General features: G+C 42.6%; 1 protein-coding gene across 3 annotated transcripts; it reads left to right on the top strand.

Moving 5' to 3' along the window:
- The first annotated feature begins 2,101 nt into the window (after positions 1–2,101).
- rgl3a (ral guanine nucleotide dissociation stimulator-like 3a) lies at positions 2,102–20,934 on the top strand. Of its 3 annotated transcripts, none has more exons than XM_071389369.1 (19): positions 2,102–2,293; positions 2,792–2,881; positions 4,577–4,793; positions 9,787–9,957; positions 10,141–10,289; positions 11,564–11,608; positions 11,696–11,865; positions 12,067–12,221; positions 12,317–12,604; positions 12,704–12,807; positions 12,998–13,082; positions 14,482–14,550; positions 15,501–15,587; positions 15,795–15,827; positions 15,941–16,158; positions 16,763–16,898; positions 17,179–17,451; positions 17,651–17,765; positions 17,995–20,934. In XM_071389369.1, the coding sequence occupies exons 3-19, from the start codon at positions 4,608–4,610 to the stop codon at positions 18,147–18,149; spliced, it is 2,439 nt and encodes an 812-aa protein (XP_071245470.1). In that variant the 5' UTR covers positions 2,102–2,293; positions 2,792–2,881; positions 4,577–4,607; the 3' UTR covers positions 18,150–20,934. The 3 variants fall into 3 exon arrangements, with proteins under 3 accessions (XP_071245470.1, XP_071245469.1, XP_071245472.1); XM_071389368.1 differs by having other exon boundaries at positions 2,735–2,881; XM_071389371.1 differs by lacking the exons at positions 2,102–2,293; positions 2,792–2,881; positions 4,577–4,793 and adding an exon at positions 7,035–7,433.
- The last annotated feature ends 783 nt before the right edge of the window (positions 20,935–21,717 follow it).

Here is a 21,717-nt window from a genome sequence, read left to right as displayed (position 1 = left end):
TGATTGCTTCTGTGGATAGGTGTCTTTTATACAGGTAAGAAACTGAGATTAGGAGCACTCCCTTTAAGAGTGTGCTCCTAATCTCAGCTCGTTACCTGTATGAAAGACACCTGGGAGCCAGAAATCTTTCTGATTGAGAGGGGGTCAAATACTTATTTCCCTCATTAAAATGCAAATCAATTTATAACATTTTTGACATGCGTTTTTCTGGATATTTTTGTTGTTATTCTGTCTCTCACTGTTCAAATAAACCTACCATTAAAATTATAGACTGATCATTTCTTTGTCAGTGGGCAAACGTACAAAATCAGCAGGGGATCAAATACTTTTTTCCCTCACTGTAAGTGAGTTAAAATCTTCCTAGAAGTCACAGAGGATGCACGGAGAGACATTTTGGCACTAGTTAGTCAGATTTATTGAATTCTCCATGTGGTCTATACTAAAGGGCACTTAATTTAATATAACAGGCTTTTAAAATTCAATATTGATGCACAATTTCTACTTAAAATATCAAAGGGATGCAAAAGGCACTCATTTGGTGTAACAACCCAGTTGTTAGTGCTTGAGTTGAACTATGACTAATGACACTGTCATCTCCTCCCAACACTTTGTTGATGGGACAACCTTTCCTCATATCGTAGAATCAGAGATGCAAGTCCAAGAACTCTCACTCTCTCTCCCATCCCTCCCTCTTTCTCCGTCTCACTCTTCCCCCCCCCTCTTTCTGTCTCTCTCTTCCCCTCCTCGCTCTTGCTCTTCCCCTCCTTTCCCCTCTCTGTCTCTCTCTATCCCCTCCATCTCACTCCCCTCCCTCCATCTCTCTGTCTCTATCTCTCTTCCCGTCCTTCCCTATCTCTTTCCCTCCTTCCCTCTCTCTCTTCCTCTCCGTCCCTCTCTCTTCCTTCTTCTCTCCATGCTCGCTCACATGATGACGGCTGTGTGACTTATGTAACGAGACAGACAGACAGACAGCTGGGGGTGAGAGACAAAAGCTTTTTCAAACCAGCACAATGAGTCACTGGGATTAAACGTTCTTTGTTGTGTGAGTTTGACAGTATGAGTGCCTGGCATGCATGGTGCACAACATGTTTCAGACAGTGTACTGTAAGAGTACTGAGAAGAAACATACTTGGAAATCGCTTTAGTCCTGCTTGGTTATTGAGAACAGGTTTCAATTAGTAGTTTTTGTAGTTTTGCAGCACCTGCAATTCTATCAGATATTTCATTATTGATACTCAAAGGGCTGTAACAGGCCCTAGCGACCAATGTTTAAGCAGCACATTTTTTTCCACAGACGCAACAAGAAAGAAGGATGTGCTTGCTTTAGATTGGGCGTTTGACGTTTCTGAAGTTATGACGCAGTGTGTCTAAATGCAGTTACAGAGGGTAAGAGGTGAATGTCAAGCAGAGAGACAGAACAAAGGCCAGGGCATAATGGGTGTGTATTTTTGTTATTCTTGTTGTTTTTTCTCCTAACAGGAAACAATATTGACTTCATTTCAAAGGGCCTAATACAGAGCTCGGGCTAGGTTTCCATTGGTTACTCTCACACCATACACACAGACACACCCATTAGCCTACACATGAAATGAATAGATCGAATGTGACATACATTTTTGCAGTTTTATTGAATTCTCCATGTGGTCTATATTAAAGGGCACTTCATCTAATACTTTCATTCTTAAAAGTGTAACTGTATTTAAAAAAAAATAACAAAAATTGAATTTGGCCTTTACTGCTATAGCCAATATAAACTCATTGAATAACATTCATAAATGTCAAAAAATACCTGTAAACAAATTAATCATAAGGAATAAGGTTTGGAAGCATTTTCACTTTTCATGTATAGGCCTATACCGTTAATCTAAGCTTTAAAATATTCCTGATTTGTGTGCTTTCAATCTTAGTTTTGGATATAAAACTCATAGGTTTACACAGGCAGCCTAATTCAGATCTTTTGTTCTAACAACCTGTCTGAACATCATTCAAGGCACGCTACCTCATGCCCTTATTCAACCTGATGACTTGAGAGAGAGCGAGAGGGAGACCAACAGGTACCCTCCCTCTTTAAGATAATTAGCTAGGCAATCAATTAGTCATTGTACACCTGTGTTTTCCTAAATTGAACTACCCTTCCACTCCACACACTCTGTCAATGAGGCCAGTGTGTATGGATGGACTTCTAATCAAAACAATGTTTATGAAATGACCATCATGTGAAATGATAATGAAACATGCTATCAGCCCTGGTTAAAAATCAATGCAAACATGTAATGTCCGGGGATATTTGCAGGTAAGAAACAAACTATTGTCTATATAGTTGACGGTCAAAAACGGTTTAATCTTAATAGTTGTAGGCCTTAGGCCTAGTATTTCCTTATATATTAATTGTCAGAAATACAGGCACGATGCACACAGAGAGCCAGTAGCATGGCTCATCTCTCCAGTGTTGATGGTTTGCCAACAAGAAAACAAAAGAGAGTTGGGGGCTCGCTCACTTTTAATGAAGAGATAAGTTAAGCGGAAAGATATTGGACCTGACAGATCTGTAATCAACAGATTACTTATACAGGACCGTATTACACAATGGAGAAGAGGGGAGCAGGGAAAGAGAAAAAAGGGGACCACCCGCCCTTCTTCCTCTCTTTCCCTTTCTCTCCATAGTTCAGCTGTTAAAGCGCCAACCAGTACAATCAACAATCACTGAGTGACCATTCATTGCCACTCTCTCCAGCTCCAAGCTCCCCATCAACACAGTTTCCCTGTATGGAATGCTCTTGTCATCACTCAGAGAGAAACTGTACAACCATCATGGCTCCAGAGATGAATCTGGGCTGATCTGTCAAACTGCGGTTTAGGAGACGCTCACCAATCGAACGCAGTAAGTTACTGTACTTTCTATTTGTGTTTCCTAGCCTGGGAATCGAGTCTGTTTTTGCTTTAGCCAACTCCTCTCTGTGTTCATTCATTGCCATGAAGAGTTGGCTAAGGAACTCTTAAAGTCTAGGTCCAGGCGATGTGTTGTCTAGACCTTTTGGGGGAAGGGACGGGTTGAGATGCATGTGAAATATTATAGTCAATCAGATTGGTATGACCAGTAATGTCATTCATGTTCATACATTATTGTGGAGCATTATTTAATTCAACCCAAATGGCAACCAAAATGTAACCATAAGTTGTTCAAGCACCATTCAGTACAATCAACAATCACTGAGTGACCATTCCATTTTGACTTCTAAATATTTGATTGTGTTTATTTTTGGCACCACTTATGTTAATGACTCAAAGATGGAGGCGTGGAGTCAAAGGATTATATGGGTAAAAATAGCTGTGTTATTATTATTATTATAGGTAGCCTAAGTCATGCTATGCCTCCTTTCCCTATTTCTCCGTAAAGCTGGTAAAAGAAGCCCCATTTATAAAAGGGCATGTTGTGACAACACATGCTGTCTGGCATCTTCTTGTTGGCACAACAGATATCTTCTGTACTGTTTGTATTTACTTCATCTGTCTTAGCAAGAAAAGGCTGGGTGGTTCTCAGATCTGTTTGTAGTCTTGCCAAATCATATGGCATCTCAACACAGTTTCCCTGTATGGAATGTTATTTTCATGACTCAGAGAGAAACTGTACAGCCATCATGGCTCCAAAGATGAATCTGGGCTGATCTGTTAAACTGTGGTTAAGGAAAAGCTCACCAATCAAATGCATTAAGTTACTGTACTTTTATATTTGTGTTTCCTAGCCTGGTAATATAGTCTGTTTGTTCTTCAGTCAACTCCTCTGTGTGTTCATTGCCATGAAGTTGGCTACAGAAGCACCAGGCTATGTGTTGTCTCCACGTTTGGGTGAAGGGACGGGTTGAGATGCATGTAGAAGACTATAGTGAATCAGATTGGTGTGTATGACCAGCCTCACTCATGTTCACACGGTACACTATTGTGGACCGTTATTTAGATCAACTTAAGTGACGACAAAACTGTAACCATAATATTTTGTCACTTATGTTAATGCCTCAAAGGTGTGGAGTCAACAAAGGATTATATGGGTTTAGAGTGAACAAAGCCTGTCGGTCCTGTAAAGAGCAGCGATTACGTAGCCAGACGGGGACTTCTTGATTGACTTGGTCATGGTTTCATAGATTGACTGGATGAGTTTTCTAAACTTATTTTTGGTATTTTTTCCTGTTCTTAAAGGTAGACAGCATTCCCTTTTCATAGAATTGGGTCAGAAAATGGACGTCATTGTGTTTCTATGAACCAATGAATATGTTAGGGTAATGTACAGGAAGTCAATGTTCCAAAATATTTGCTATCCAGCCCTCTAAATGCCACTAAGAAATTCCCATAAAGTACTGTACTGTTGAATGACTCTTTTGTCTTCTTTATTGAACCTCTTCCTTGCAACATAAGATTACTGAATTTCCTAGACAATTGGCAATAAGGTATTGGAATGTAACATAACAAAGCATGACTTTCATTCTGTCCTGTAGACCTATCATTCATTCATTGTCACTTATCCTACATAGTTGTACTATAGTGTGGTGGTTAAGGGCTATCTCTACTCTCCCCTTGTCAGGTGAGAACCTTGATGACTCTACTACCTGTGGATGAGGATGCGGTCTACACTATCTCTCTGTGGAGGAGAAGGGGAGGGCAGGGGCCTGAGAGCCCGGGTAGGCAGGATGAAGAGACTGCTGTGCCTTCGACACACCCACCGTGTGGACGTCCTGACGGACATGGAGCCGGGGCTTTGGCTGAGGCGCTTCCAGCTGCTGGACACAGAGGTCACTGAGGTGAGTTGGTGGAAAGGTGATGTTTGCCCTTTCGTTATAGCTAAGGGCCAAAGAGAGTGGCGTGGGTTGCATTGAGTGTCAATGCGTAGAGGATCAAAGGTCTGTCTGACTCAGTATTGTGTAAAGTACCTATCAAATGGTAATGTATTAATTTAGGAGGTTAGATTTGGTGGCATGGTGTTTCCCCCTTCCAGTTAGGTAAAGAGTTGCTTGAGTCTCTGTGTAGAGGCTGAAGGGTTTTGTCTGACTGATACCCTATAAAGTTATTGTGCATACACATTTGAGCAGTCAGTTAGCTTGGTAGCTCCATTAAAACCATATAAATATTAGACCTACAGGGACTTGGCAAGTGAAACCAGTGAGTGGGAGCCTCCTGAATATGACATGAAAACACTTTTCTTGTGTCAGAATATCCAGTTGCCTTACTTTGGAAGCTTCCTCTTACCAGGATTGATTTATAAGAGCCTGACATCTCCAGTGACGTCAGTTGCAGAGCTAGGGTTGAGATTTATAGGGGCCAGCTTTACTGTCTAGGTTAGGTTACTGCGTAAATGGTAAGAGGGAGGGGTCATCACTGTGCTGTATAACAACTGTCATGTACCTCAGTGTGCGGTGGTTTTACGTCAGAGCAGATGTTGTTCTCATGTAAGGCTGCTGCTTTTGTTTCCTTTTTCTTCAGTAGTTTGTGTTGTTGAACACAGTAGCTATTTTGACACTGAGGAGGAAGGAAGTCCACCAGGAAGTGTCTGTCACTTCTGAAGCGTGCTGGTTTTAACATGCCTCTTCTGATAAGGGCAATCATTTGGACATGTCCCACAGTTGTAAACCGTATTTCATACCAACAAAAATATTGTTCCAAAAAGACAGTTACTCATGTCATCGATTATACAAAATCGAGATGAATTTGTTTTGAAGTCATCTAATCGGACAATTGTTGTGCGTTGTTGTGAATTCACTGTGTCTCATTAACGTTAATTATTCACCCTGCCCCCTCGGCTACCCCTCTCATTCTCTTTGTGCCTCTGGACTGGCAGAGTGTGGCATTGGATGGCCATGGTTCAGATATTCAGAGGAGAGAGAGGGGGGGAAACTCATTAAGCAACAGTTACCCATTCTCCCCTTTTGAAACCCAATGTTTGCTAATGAGGGGGGTTTATAATAGAAACCGCCATTGATCAAACGCCATCTGCTGAGCTAGAGATGGTTGACACTTTATCATTGGGCGATCAAGGCGCTTTCTCATTGGGACAATTTAGGGATAAAAGTAGATTAGACTACAGTGACAATTTTATAATCAAGACTGTAAAAATGGGACCCGATGCGTCTCGAGTGGTACTCAGAATTAAGGAGAGATGTTGGGGGTAAGGCCCTGCGATAGACTAGTGTCCTGTCCAGGGGTGTACTTGTACATTAAGCTGCCTCACGCTACAGAAACAGGAGATAGGATCCTGCTATATGAGCTGTTCGTTCTGGCTCGCACAAGCCAAGGCTATAAGAACATTGGGACTATAGAGCTACTGTTGAGCTCAACAGAAACCCTACATGTTTCTCTTCACCAAATGATAAATATGGTCTGCTTCTAAGTCATTTTGGAACTTTCAGGCAGCCAGTAGAAAAGGACAGCAACAGGTGACACTGGCTTGGAACACTCAATAGGAACAAAACAGACTTGTTTTTCTGTGGAATTTCCAACCATGCCATACCTCTTACAGACACCATGGTTTGAGAGCAGTCCTGAGAACTGTCCCGACTGGATTTTAGAATAGTGTCAGTAAGGTATGAAGGAGATACCAGGAGCAGTCACATGAGAAGCACATTACAGGCCCATGGTTCTTGCCTGAATAATTCTCTCAGAATTTTCTCAGACTCAGAATTCCCAAAACACTAATAGCAAAAAGCTCATACTGTACCTAGAGAATAGAAAGTGGATTAATGCATTTAAGGAAAAAATGCAAATGTTCCCTTTATGGCTATAGTAGGCCTACAGTAATCAGACATCATTTATACCTACTAAGATGGTGCAAATGTTTGTTTATTACATTGTTTTAAATTATTTTAATTTGCCTAAATAATCCAAAAAACATTACAAGTGTGAAAGTTGTGAATGACATGGCCTGTTACCGTCAGTTTGTGACACTGCTATCACCAAATCTGTTGACGTAAAAGCGCGTGGTATCGAGATTCCCGCCCTGCCTTCACCTGCTAGTACAGCCTCTGCTCTCGCGCTCAGGTGCAATCAGTCACTGCGACTTGCACAGAAACCTGCTGTCGCACAGCTCACAGCGAAGCTCACACAGACAGGCTGTGTAGCGGCTAGGCTATCGAGTTTGAAGTCTGCTTAGAAGTATATTCATCTATTAATGTCGTTTGAGTTGATACAGTATACAAAATATACTCTATATTATTATACGAAATTCAGAATTGTTATTTTGGTCGGATCAGCGACATCCCAGGTAATTTGCGGAACTAGGCTACTGGCCATCCAATAACTTATTTCGGTCACTCACGGATTACTTCATTGGAATATCAGTATCTACCAGCAGCAAAACAGAAGAAATGGCTCCCTAAACTACTGGAAACTTTACCTTCTTTCATCAACTGAAACGACTGGGAAATATGGGGAAATGGCGTTTGTCAATGGTATTAGTTTTACCTTTATTCATTGCTTACTGTACTTCTTTTGAAATGTCTCTGTTCTTTTAGGCTACTTGGTCTACTTTTGTCGCATACAATCAATTAATTACACAGCCTTTTATCCTGTGAGATTTTACTATTTAAAAAAAAAAACAATAGCCTAAAATAATGAAACCTTCATAATTTTTCAAATAATTAATACATTTACTGACAAAGCAAAGAATCAAAATTATTATTATAGGACCATATTGTGATTTTTCCTGCTAATATTATTTTGTTTTCCATATAGTGTAATCACAACTTTAACTCAATATTGTCTTCAAGATTTCATATTTTGGTTTTTATGTAATTTTTTGATTATTTTGAAGGTGCATTTGTGTGTATGTGTTCACACACCAGACAGGGACAGAACATTGAGGGTGCCTATTGGTCCAGACCAGTGTACCATGGAGAGTTATCAACAAAACTTGCATGTCTGGCATATGGAGGCCACCGATATGGAGGGCACAGTAAATAGTGGCTTTTGTTCTCGTTCCCTCTGCAGCCAGCCAGACTCCATTAGGTGTTGTATAATGACAACAAAACAGTCATTTGGAGCCTGGAAATGTTCTTTACGACAGACTATGGATATCGACAGGCTTTTAGTGGCTGTGAATAGCATCAACCAGAGACAGATATAGGGAGAGTTTGGACGTTGCCATCTATATGACTCAGATCCAATATGTCTGACCGTGTGGAAACTTCCTTGTTTCCTCATCCTCTATTTATGGCTTGATTCTCCATTGTGTGTCAGTGGGATACTAGCTAGAATCTTCACCCTAGAAGTTATTATATGGAATTCATGGGCTCTCTCCAGGGACTGAGAACTGCTAGATGTTACTGAAATGTGTTACTCTGATTTTGTTACCGACGTGAACAGAACTCAGAGATACTGAGAGGTACTGTAGTGCTCTCCAGTGCATGGGTAGGCAGGCCCCATGGATACAGTGAGTTCTGCTGTGTCTAAAAGCTACAGGTCTGGGTAGGGTCTTCTGTCTACCTACCCAGTCGGGTCAAAGTCTAGGGGCTACAGAGCTGGTAGCACCACACCCTACCCACTCTACACTGCCCTATCAGTGAAACTGAAACCTGATCCTCTGGTTACATGGTGAGGGTATAACCTCTGTCTAGTCTATGGGATGTTGGGCTAATATGGGCGATGTGGATCTCCTTCTGTATGTCAGGAAGTGTGGATGTGTGTCAAATGGCACCCTATTCACTATATAGTACACTACTTTTGACCAAGGCCCATAGGGAATAGGCTGCCATTGGGATGTACCCTTTGTGTGAAATGGTGTTTGGTTGGTTTTAACACCATACGTCGGCGTCTTCTTCAAAAGAGAAGGAAATGCCATCGTGTTTTTTTGCAATTGTATTTATTTGACCATTTTAATAGCACAACTGAACAACACATGGATGCAATGCATTTAAAAAACGTTGAGGAGAACTTAAACGTATTTCCATTGTGGTTCTCTTTGATGGAGATTGAATATTATCTTTACTTTGCGCTGGGTGATGGAATGGGAGTTGATGTAGTATAGCTTGAGTGGAGGGAGCAACGATGTTGCACATGTCTTGCTAAAAACGTTCCACATTTTAGACATACAGGTCTATAACTAGCAATTATACATTTCAAAATGTATAATGTGCTCTCATACCAGTCAGATGGGATATAATCATACAGTATAGTAAATTCCACTGTTGCTGAAAACATGCCACACATTGACATTTAGGTCCCTATACATTGTGAATGTATAATATCTATTTAATGACGTCACATACCTGTTGCTGTAGAGGCATGCAGTCTAATAACAGGTACCTCTGCAGCATTTAAATTTGCGTAGATGGATGTCTAGCTAAAAATGTGCCACACGTTTTACATTTGATCCCTTAACATTGTGAGATGTGCAATCAATGTTTAAAAAGCTCTCATACCAGCTGCTAGACAGACTAATTGATGCCTCTGCAGTACCTGCATAGATTGAACTGAGAATTCTATGTTGTTTGAAAGCAGTATCTGTGGAACGGTGCTATTGACGTAGCTGTGCTTAACCTTCTCACTTAAACTGCTCATTGCCTGAATGCTTTGAATGTGAAGATCTCTACATTTGACTGGTGGTGTTTGTGTCACAGAGCACGAGGAAAATGTAGGCCACTTCACTGCAGTTGAAGTTGAACGTCTATGTGAATTTAGTAGGACCGGCAAACCCATTTTGATTAATTCTGTGTGTTATGGCACTTTTGGCTAATGTCAACAACCCTTAATGTGCAATTACTATTCTATTGAAGTCTCACCTCCACTCCCTTTGTCTCCCACCAGGACCCAGTGCAGGAGTGGGGGGAGGAGGTGGAAGAGGGGGCCGTGTTCGGCATAACGCTATGTAGGGAGCCTGTGCTCCCCAGCCCCTCCACCCTGGACCCCTCAGAGCCTCTCACTATGTCCCAGTCGACTCCATCGGCTTTCAACTTCATCCAGTACCACACAGTGAAGGTAAAAGCACTTTGAGAGAATGAATGATCAGAGAGAGATGTGGAGAAGGACAGACTGGGGATAGACAAAGGACAAGAGAGGTGGAGAAAGGGAAAGATGTAGGGAGATGGAGACAAGCACTTTGCGACAACTGCTAATGTAAAAAGTTAATTATGAATAAAGTGGATTTGTATTTGATTGAAGGTGCGTCGGTTGAAAGCGGGGACCCTGGAGCGCCTGGTAACCCACCTGCTGGACTCGGAACACCAGGAATCTGACTATGTCAGAGTGTTTCTGTCCACCTACAGAACCTTCACCACCACCAACACACTCATAGAACTGCTCTTCCAGAGGTGAGACACAGAATAGGATTTCATGGTGGTTGTTGTTTTTTGTTGTTATTCAGAGCAACATGCATTTAACCCAAATGTAATTCAGTATGTGGCACTGTGCTGTTGCTCTTCCAGAGGTGAGATGGTTACAGAGATTATATGATGCTATGTTACTTCTGAATGTTTTGTGATATGATCATGTATTTAGCAGACACTTACTGTTAAGATAACTTTTACATGCATGTGTTTTTGTAAGTGGGAAAAGTCATTGAAAACAGTTGACTAAAGACATCTTGTGAAGTAAACCCTTGAGTCTTGCCTGGAGTCCTTGGCCTAGATAGGACCCATACAAAATGACCTGAATTCTTATCAGACTAATAACCTCTGACTAACCTCTGACTAATCTCCGAGGCTGCACTTTGGTTGCACCTTTTTCAACAATATTTGGAAGGCATCTGGCATGATGTAGGACTACCAGTCTAATGTTGTAAGTCTTTCCTAGTTTGAATAATTCAGTTTCACCCCATACATATTTGTGTGATGTTGTGGGAGGCGTCAGTCCCTCAGTTATGAGTTTGCTTAACCGGTTCCTAATTACCTACCACATGACGGGTCCAACAAGAATGTCTAAAGACTCCTTTTTAAAAATGCTGCCTCATAGGTTATTTATAATATTTTATGCAAAATAAAAGATTTAAAAAACTGAGGTTTTCCAGATATCATAGTTGGAGGATTCCTGGATCTCCTGCTTATTCCCTCACGATATCCAGGAATTCTCTAACTGGGATTTCTGGAAAATCTGGAAACCTTATTCTGTGATAATATTGTATTGAACTTTTCTGAGCTATCGACTAGTAAGACCCTTTACCAGTTCAGTAGTTAGCCTTTTACTGGAGTTTAATGCTATCTGCTTTGACCTATGACATTTAGAACCCTAGAGATAATGATTAATTGGTTGTTAAGCTGTCATCCTCATTTCTGCAGTGCTGGAAGCAACAGGCTTCCTTAAGAAACTGACGTCACCATATGCTAGCCCCAGGGCACATGGATTGTAATGGACAGCAATGGGCTTTCCGCCGAAGGTCAGGTCTCTGTAGTTTATATGTTAGTAAAGGGCTTCTCTTGCTTGTCAGATTCATGGTATGGGAGGAGAGTAGCAGAGGGCCAACTATTTCTTTGACAAAGACCATGTTGGTCAAAACATTGCTTTGTACCCCTAAATCCCTTGTAGGAGCAGTAACCATTGAGGAAACATTCAGGTTTTTTCTAAGTACTGCATGTCTCTATTTCCATAGGGATGATATGATTGCCAACCTGGACAACACAGTCTGCCCAAGGAGGTATGAGGAACTTCACTCTCTCAACTACTTCTACAATGTCTTCTTACCATAGAACACCCTTGATATTAATCACCCCCCTTCCTCCAGCACCCTGGTGCCCCTGATCAGAACCTGGCTAGAGGAACACAAGGAGGACTTCAGGGAACCCCCTCGGCACCCCTCCCTGAGGCTGCTCTGTTTCCACCTCCGCCACCGCCTCGCCTTCCGTCGCCTCGCACAAACAGCTGAGACGCTGCTCAAGAAGCTCCAGGAAGAAGGTTGGTAGCATTCAGTAAGGCAAACCGTAGAAAAACGTTTTTCAACAGAAATCAAACTCTGGGTTTATATTGGACAAATGTAGGTAGTATCTCGCTGTTTCAAGTTTTTATCCTTGCCCCTTTCTCTCACAAGCAAAAAACTACATCCTACCTCACCAGTAGAAGTCTTACAAGTTGTGATTTTGCTTATTTTCTTCCTAGATCGCATTAGTCTGCATCAGTCTTCACCAATAGATAATAGTGATTGTCAGCAGAAAGAGGAGGGGTCAGGAGAGGAAGTACCGAAGGAGGTGACTGGAGACTTTATGGACTTCCCTGTCATAGAAGTGGCAGAGCAGCTGACACAATTGGACGCTGTAAGTGTTAAACATCTTTATGACCCAACCCTTTCTGTTCAATCACTCCGCATGAATGACAAAGCTTACAAAGTGTATTTCCCTCCTTCCTATAGGACCTCTTCATCAAGGTGGTCCCATTCCAGTGCCTGGGCTGTGTCTGGTCTCAGCGGGACAAGAAGGAGAGCCGCAACGTGGCGCCCACCGTCCGCGCCACCATCGCCCAGTTCAATGCTGTCACCAACCGGGTCATCACCTCCCTGCTGTGCTCCTCGTCAACTTCTCCGATCTCTGTCTCCTCCTCAACCCCGAGTCTGTCTACGGCCCCTAGCTCCCCTCTCCTCCCCCACACCAGCCCCACCCTCAGGGCCAGGGTGATAGAGCGGTGGATCGCCATAGCACAGGTCAGCAAGTCCAGATGGTATACATAGAACATATATTTATCTACATTTTGAGCGCTTTGGAGACATGTTTTGCTTTGTGTTCTGTCCTGCCCTCTGTAGGAGTGCAGAATGCTGAAGAACTTCTCCTCTCTGAGAGCCATCCTGTCAGCCCTGCAGTCCAACGCTGTGTACCGCCTCAAGAAGAGCTGGGCTGCCGTCAACAGGTGAGATATGCAGAGGCACGGTAGCAGGTTTACATTTTGTCAGCCAGGGTAAGTTCTCAGACCCAGATTTACTCTACTTCTGAACTGAAAACCACTTGGATATTCTTCTTTGAGTGGAAAGCAACCCTGAATATGGTGGCTGAGATGCATACTGCACATTTCTGAAAACTGACAATTAATTTTATTTTAGGGATTGTATGGCCTGTTTCGACCAGCTGTGTGAGACGTTCCCAGATGAGAACTGTGTTCTGACCAGCAGAGAGATCCTGGTGGAGGTAAGAACCACAGAATAGAACCAAAGAATGGTAGTGGTTAGAGCGTTTGGCCAGTTACCAAAAGGTCGCTGGATCGAATCCCCGAGCTGACAAGGTTAAAAAAAATCTGTAAATCTGAACATGGCAGTTAATCCACTGTTCCCCGGTAGGCCGTCATTGTAAATAAGAATTTGTTGTTAACTGACTTGCCTAGTTAAATAAAGGTTCAATTAAAAAAAATAAACACAGAATGGCACCACAACCATAGAGTTCAACAGTAAGAACACCACTTAAAAATACATTTTCCACCTGAGTAGCAACATTTACTGTTCTGTTCCATAAGCATTTTTTTTCATTTACATTTTAGTAATCTAGCAGATGCACTTATCCGGAGCAATTAGGGTTAAGTGCCATCCTCAAGGGCATGTTGACAGATTTTTCACCTAGTCAGCTCAGGGATCCGAACCAGCGACCTTCCAGTTATTGGCCTAACCCTCTTAACTGCTAGGCTACTTGCCGCCAACTAAATGACTGATATGGGTGTTAATACAGTATAATGATAGGGCTGTTATCATATCGGAAGTGTACACTTCAGCACAAAAGAGCCATTGTACTTTATACTTTGGCCACACAATCAAATAGGGTCAGTGATATCCGATAGCACTGTCTATCATATTATATTCACTTTTACTTGTTGGCTTTGTAAACGGCCCACATCTAAAGGTGGCGTATTCAATATGACTGCCAGTTTCGGGCTGGGCACACTGAGTCACACCGCTTTGACTGAACCCACACACGCCTCCGGGTAAAACTAGCAACATCTATTACCAGGCGGAGGTGACTTGGTATGTGTTGATTCCAGAGGAAGCTGGTGAGGGGAGGATGGCTCATAATGGATGGAATGGAGTTAATGGAATGGTATTAAGCACATGGGAAACCAGGTGTTTGATACAATTCCATTAATTCTGTTCCAGCCATTACTATGAGCCCGTCCACCCATTTAAAGTACTACCAGCCACCACTGGCTGATTGTCTAAAGAAGGGTGTGTGCTTGGGTTTTATAGGTGATTCAATCTCAGCCTTATCATGACGGGGGACAACCAATCAGACACCACACCCAATAATAACAAGAACTAAGTAGTTATTAATTAACTTAACTATGTACTGCACAAGGAAGTATTATAGAACAGCTATTTGGCTTGCTATGATTGCCCCACCCATCTCATATCAAACTCCATGTACTTGTTTAAGCCCAAAACAAGTAGATGCAAGTAGTGTGACTGTGAATAATGCACGCTATTTCAAGCACTCATGTGTAGGAACCTTTATTGATTCTTGGCTAATGGATGGCAATTGATTGATTTTTCCGTGCCCATTTTATACCAAGCCTAATGTGACTGTTGTATTTGCTGTTCTTTAGGATGGCAGCCAGCCGGATGACAACGCCGCCCCCAAGTCACCCCAGCTGTGCCCCATGTCTAAACAGATGGTAAGACTACTTCCTGCCCGTGCTTTAGGTGTTCTAACATGATCTGTACTGAAATGATAGAACTTCTGTCTGAGCACCTACAGTATATTGTATGAACAGCTAGAATGCTGATAATATTCAGTTACTGTCCACAACAATCGTGCGAATCCATTCAAATCTGCCGACATTATGTGGCTTCCTTATTCTTTGACTTTGGACCACAGAGCACGAGATACGTGGAGAAGACAAAAATAATACTGTTAGCTCAGCAAACAAGTCTCTTCCTAATACTTTATAGCGAAAAGAGGAAGTGAGGTAGGAATACCCCTTAAACACGTCTTAGTTTCGACTTCTCCGAAACAAGTTACATGCAGCCTCTGTCTGTGATACTGGATGCTTCCCGAATGGCACCCTATTTTCTATATAGTGCAATACTTTCTGGTCAAAAGTAGTGCACTATTTAGGGAATAGGGTGCCATTTGGGTTACACAGTGATTCCCTAATATAGATCTCTCTCCGTTCCAACCTTCCTCCTTTTAATTTCCATCCTCTCGTCCAGTGGAAACTCTTAGTCAGCTCAAATCACAACACTTGCCTTTTGCACACTTTAATGACACTTGAATTTACGTATTACAAAGTTAACTTAACTTAGACCCTTTTTAGTCATTGTGGATCATCATCAGGTCAATGTTATATAAAGGTTAGGTGATGATGATTCTGTCTATGCTTTCTGTATAAACACAATCGCTGTGAACTGTTTTATGACGTACCATCCCATTGTCCTTCACACAATATAAACTGTTTACATTGTTTAGAACGTGTCCCAATGGCTCCTTATTTAGTGCACTTCTTTTGACCAAGGCTATCGTGAAAATTGAGTGCACTATGCAGGAATAGGGAGCCATTTGGGACGAGTGTATAATCTAGGATAGGCTGCTGTATGACGTAGTTTCTTATCGTCCCTCAAACAGAGCCCGACCAGTGGTGTAGTCCCCTACCTGGGCACCTACCTGACAGTCCTCACCATGCTGGATACTGCACTCACAGACACAGTAGAGGTGAGATCACAATTCTAATATCTAACCCAATGTATTCAATACGAGTGTGGCTTTGTGATGTGGCCTTCCTAGACCTTTTGGTGGTCAGAACATCCCAACTTTTCACTCCTATTTATATGACCCACTTTCCTTGTCTATTATTTGTCTGCATTTACAATGGTCTGATATGTGAGCTCATTTCAATCCTATTTGTATCCCAATTCACAGGGTGGCCTCATTAACTTTGAGAAACGTAGAAGGGTAAGTGTCACCCCCTAGTGGCTTTTAAAAGAAATGCAACCAATCTCAGTAACCATACAGTACTGTGTGTGTGGGCTGTATCATGACATTCTCTCCCTCCCTCCCTCCCTCAGGAGTTTGAGATCCTGTCTCAGATCGGCCAGCTGCAGGCGTTCTGCTCCTGCTACAGCCTCCCGGTAGACCAGACCATCTCAGCCTGGCTGCAGAACCACACCATGCTCAATGACCAGGAGAGTTATGAGCTGTCCCGTGCTCTGGAGCATCCGGTCGACCCTTGTCCAAACTCGCCCTCTTCCTGGAGCCAGCGCCTGCTCAACAAGAAGCTTGCCTCGTAAGTCTGACCTTCATATGGCCAAAATGTCAAGAATCCTTTCTGACATAATGTATTATTTACCCCATGCCACTCTACCCAAATACAATACTCCACTGTGTTGTAGCTAGGCTGGGTACCAGTCTTTTTCTAGCTAACATTCCACTCCTGTCATCTCTTTGTCTTCAGCCAATGACAGGAGTATATTTAGTGATTTAATGGGGATCCTAATAAATAGAGAATACACTCCTGTCATTGGCCAAAGACAATATATGTTAGGAATATACTTTATCTATTGAGGGAAAAGAAGTAGCAAGAGTCCTGCAGGTTTTCCCAAACAACAGCAGGTGCTCTTGGAGGGGAATAGTCATTGAAAAGCTAAAGGAAAAATGATATCCACAAATGGTTAAGTGGTGGTAAAAAAATCAAAGTCCAGGCACTCGTGTGGGTTTGAAAGTTAAAAATACTTTGTGTGAGCTACAGCATTATTAAAACACACCAGCGCGTTTTGGCTAATGCCTTCATCAGGGTGTCTGTCTATACCTCGTCTCTATTGAACATGTGAGTGTTTTTGAGGTATTTGTGAGCACTTCAATGAACTCTTTACATTTTCATGTGTGTGTAGGTTGCTGTCGGGCACTGATGTCTCCAGCAGAAAGACCCATTCAGACCAGCTCAGTGTGTCGTCATCAGGCTCCAGTGGTTCTGAGATGGAGGATCTGTCCTCACCACAGCCATCTCCCCTCAGCGTCAAACTCAAGGTAGATAACCATGTCCAGGATTCAATCAGATCTGGGTTCAAATATTTGATTTCTTTCAAATATTTTTTTTGCGTTTTGATTGAGCCTGCCTGGAGAGCCATTTGGGTGGTGTTTGCACTTTGGGGAGTATTCTATTGGTTCCAATGTGCCAGGCAAGCTCAATAAAGCACAGCTAAAGTACTCTTTGAATCCAGGTCCGAAGTTATATGTTGACCTTGTTTATGTATAACAGTTATTAGCCAGTTAGCATGGAGCATTTATTATGCCTCCTCTCTCCCAGTCTCTGTCAGGCTCCCTCCACAATGTGTCTGAAGGCCTCTCCTCCAACACCACCTCCCCCACTCCCTCCAACGCCTCCTGCAGCTCCTCCCAGCCCGACCTCTCCTACTCCTCTATGGCCATGAGCCCTGACTGCTCTTCCTCCTCCTCCTGTTGCTCCTCCTCCTCTCCTCCGTGCTCTAAGCCCGTCTATAACAAGCAGGTAGCCGACTCCTGCATCGTGAGGGTGAGCGTGGAGTGCGGCAACAACGGCAATGTCTATAAGAGCATTCTGGTGAGTGAACTCTAACAAATACTCCCTTAAAGTGCCCCAATGTATATCTCTCTCTTCACTGGTTAGGGATGGTAGTTGATTTTCTAGATTGTAGTAGTAATAATAATTGGGATTTCCACCTCCATAAGAGTGTACACTTGAAGCAGCTTATATGTCCAGTGTGTTCTACTAACCTTGTCTCTCTGTTTCTCTTGTCCAGCTGACCAGTCAGGACCACACTCCTCAGGTGATCCAGAGGGCCCTGGACAAACACAACCTGGAGAACATGAGCTGTACAGACTTCAGCCTCACACAGCTGCTGTCCCAGGACAAAGGTGAGCGCAGTCAGAGTAGGAAAGAAGCTTACTCTCCCTTGTCTCCTTTCTTCCTCTGCACTTTTAAACTACATTTTGTATTGTGTTCACCTCTGTTGTTGATCAGTACAGATAAAGGAGAGGAGACAAGGAAAAGAAGCCACCATAGTCTATTGAGATACACATTTGGGGTCTATGGCACTCAATATAATCCCCATACAACCCATACTGATCTATATATTCCCACCAGAACTCCAGATCCCTGACAAGGCCAACGTGTTCTACGCCATGGCCACCTTGGCCAACTACGACTTTGTCCTCCGCCAGCGCTGGAGGAGCCACAGCAGACGCCTGGGCACTTCTTCTAGCCCCGGGGCCCAGGGCAGGGGACACCATGCCAAGTAGATGGCACCACAGCTCCTCCGCCTAGTCTGGAGGGAGAACTACAGCAATAGAGAAGGGTGGAAGTGGAATTGTGCCCCACGGGAACCATGGCGTATTCACTGTAACTGAGCTAGCTGCTAATGCTTGGTAGAAATGCACATTTAAGCCTTTCATTGGCCACAGCCTGAGAACTTGCATTGTGAACACCATTATGCAGCTTCTGCACCAGGACGTGGTTGACTCATCATTGGAAAGGAGATTATTTTGATACTCATGGATTCAAGGATGGGACTAGATGCATTCCAGGAGGTTCCATATTGAAGGATTGAAAACCAAGAGAGATAAATATGCCAAGAGGTGCTGTTTTGAGGGGATAAGTATGTGGAAGATGGAGTACTCAGAGATTGAAACTGAACAGGTGAATTGAAGTGACGCAAGCAGACATTTTGTGGCCTTATATCCACTTCGGTGGATTGAAGCCATATGGATGTCAATGGAAGACATGAGAAATCAACCACAACCATTTTCTACACAAGACTAACACCAGCTAATGTCAACAAATATGCTATGGCACTTTAGAATGTTGACCAGTGTATCGAACCAACACTCCAAATGCACTGCATGTCATTAATTTAGCTCCGAACAGCAAAGACTATTATCAACACAAGGGACTATGCATCTACTTATTTGTGAAGAAAAGGAACAAGGAGGAAGGAAATCGCCCTTTCTTCTCCAAATAGGTGTGTTATCTTCCAACATAAAGGGCATGCAGGTCATTGACCCTGGGTCGATGGAAGTGTCCCACATGATTGAGTGGGGTGTGTAGGTCTCACATAATGATGCAGTCCGTATGTGCTGAGGGGATGACCATTCACATGGCCCACACCCCTGGGTACGCGGTTCTAACATTTCAGAAAGTGAGGAAGGAAAGGTGCATTTAAGTATTGGAGCAGGATGTGTTCTATAGGCTTTAGATATACGCATATATATATATACACACACACACACAGACCGAGACAAAAATGAATAACAACAGTAGATATGATAGTGTTATTAGCAATATGTATATAGACCAAATCGTTTCAGTAATTATTCTCAGTGCTATGTTGCATTTCAGTGTTTCAGCTTTGACAAATTATAAAGTGATGTTATTTGTTTAATTTTTATGAGTCTGAATTGTTCAATGGAGGGAGGGGCAGTGCAGTGCCTGGTAAATGTACAGTATGTTTAATGTCTTAACTATAATGGGAAGATGGCACTTTAAGTCTCTTATCAGACTGTTTATTTTGAATGTCAAATGAAGGATATAAACAGTGTACAGAACATTAAGGACTCTTTCCAACGCTGACCAGGTGAAAGATATGATCCCTGATGTCAGCTGTTAAATCCACTTCAATCAATGTAGATGAAGGGGAGGAGACAGGTTCATGGATTTTTAAGCCTTGAGACAATTGAGACATGGATTGTCTGTGTGCCATTCAGAGGGTGAATGGCAAGACACACGATTTAAATGCCTTTCAACAGGATATGGTAGTAGATTGCAGGCACACCGGTTTGTGTATGTCAAGAACTGCAACGCTGCTGGGAACGCTATAGACACCTTGTAGAGTCCATGCCCCAACAAATTGAGGTTGTTCTGAGGGAAATGGAGGTGGTGCAACTCAATATTAGGAGGGTGTTCTTACTGTTTTGTACACTGTGTTATTCTATACGTGACTACAGGCTTTCTGAAGAAATGCGGAGGAGGGAGAGGGTTTCCCACAAACAATGTCTGATAACCCCCCCCCCCCTGGTTAAAACAGGCCCATTTGATTTCAGTGGGGACATGACTACATGAGAATGACATTGAATGTGGATGTTGAAAGACACAGAATGTGATGGTGTTATTTATGGTGAATTCATTACCGGTGTGAGGGCAGTGGGTGGTTGGTGAATGTGGGTATTGCTGATAGTGTTGTGAAGTGTAGAACTGTTTACAAGTCAGATGGGGAGACAACAGAGAACAAGCATGAATTGACCTTTTGTGCTGCTTAAGATTTAGCTGAAACCCCTAGTGTTTTATTCGGAGAGACATTTGTCGTGTGTGTACATTTTACTAAACTTGTGAGGACCAGAAGTCCTTACTAGAATAGTAAACCAGCAAAACTTCAGAGAAGTGAGGATGTTTGGCTGGTCCTCACTTATAAAAAGGCTATTTTAGGGTTGGGGTTAAGGTTTGGGGTTAGGGAAAATAGGATTTTGAATGGGAATCATTGTTGGTCCCCAAAACGTCCTCACGAGTATAGTAAGACATAGTTGGGTGTTTTAATTCAAGCACTTTTCTCTCAATGTCACTTTGTTTTAAACTATGGGATATTGATTAATAAAGATTATACTCAACTCATGTTGACTTTGCATTATATCTTACACACTAGTCACCTAGTCCATGCTATTTGTCACCTAGTCCATGCAAAAAATATAGCTTTATTTTACATGATAGTTGTGATAGGGTAGGAACATTAGTTTGGTCAGACTTTCCCCTGGGACTAAATAGGGAGGGACCGGTTAAAAAGTAAACAAAAGCGTCCCTTAGACGTATGCAGGTGAGCATTTTTGTACCTGAAGTTTGTAGAGACTGTGTGGTGTCGTTGCTATGCTGTGTCTGAGAACCATTTGGAGAACCATGCTGTTTGAAGAAATGTTTTGGGTGTGGTAAGGTAATTCCACTGTGTGTTTACTTTGATTGTTAGTGTTTTTGTTTATTGAGTTTGACAGACTAATGCATTATTTATTGCTTTATCAATTAAAATACCTTACTGTCACTGCAGTAGTATCTTTGTTTGAAGTTTATTCTGTTTTATAGAGATGTGATATTGAACCTGTCCTTCATTGAAATGCGGTGGCTGACTTTGAGCTTTGAATAAATAATGTATGACATTTGAGCAATGCTCTTTCTCGCCACATGGTGGCACTACAGTCTGAGTGGAACTATGAAACCGATAGAGCTGGCCGGTGTCAAGTATTATTTGACAAAGAGCCAAATGGATATTGAAAAGTATCGGTGTAGTTAAACACCCACCCCTCGCAAACCATGCTATCCAAAAATGTTTACACCCCTTTTGTTGGCAATTCTACACAGTTGTCCATGTTTTATGTATGTTCATATGATACTAGGGGTCGAAGCCCGACTGAGTTCGCCCACATTTTTGTATTTTTAGTCTTGAATCGCAGTCCGTATTGCCCCCGTTCTGGGTCCGGTTCCGGCCAGCGGTCCGCTTGTTGAGGAGGGAGGGTGATAGGAGACTGGTCTGGCGATCTGCTGACTCCAGTCTGTATTTCAACCACTAGTGGGCAGAAGAGCTTTATAACGTCTATTGGAGACAAAGAACAATGAAGAGAATGTAAGACTGTTCCAAATCCATTTCAACACCACTGGAATGTACATACACTGAGTTCACAAAACATTAAGAACCTGCCCTCAGAACAGCCGCAGTTCATTGGGGCATGGACTCTACAAGGTGTTGAAGGCATTGTCAAGTTTGCTGGATGGCCTTTGGGTGGTGAACCATTCTTAATACACACAGGAAACTGTTGAGTGTGAAATCCATCA

Source organism: Salvelinus alpinus, chromosome 2, assembly GCF_045679555.1.
Source record: "Salvelinus alpinus chromosome 2, SLU_Salpinus.1, whole genome shotgun sequence".
Classification (NCBI taxonomy): Eukaryota; Metazoa; Chordata; class Actinopteri; order Salmoniformes; family Salmonidae; genus Salvelinus; species Salvelinus alpinus.
This window is presented reverse-complemented; position numbering and strand designations above follow the sequence as displayed.

Coding starts and splice junctions, on each gene's coding strand:
- rgl3a (XM_071389369.1), top strand. CDS start 4,608: ATGAGGATGCGGTCTACACTATCTCTCTGTGGAGGAGAAGGGGAGGGC. Junction 12,808..12,997: donor AGCTGGGCTGCCGTCAACAG/GTGAGATATGCA, acceptor ATTTTATTTTAG/GGATTGTATGGCCTGTTTCG. Junction 15,828..15,940: donor ACTTTGAGAAACGTAGAAGG/GTAAGTGTCACC, acceptor TCCCTCCCTCAG/GAGTTTGAGATCCTGTCTCA.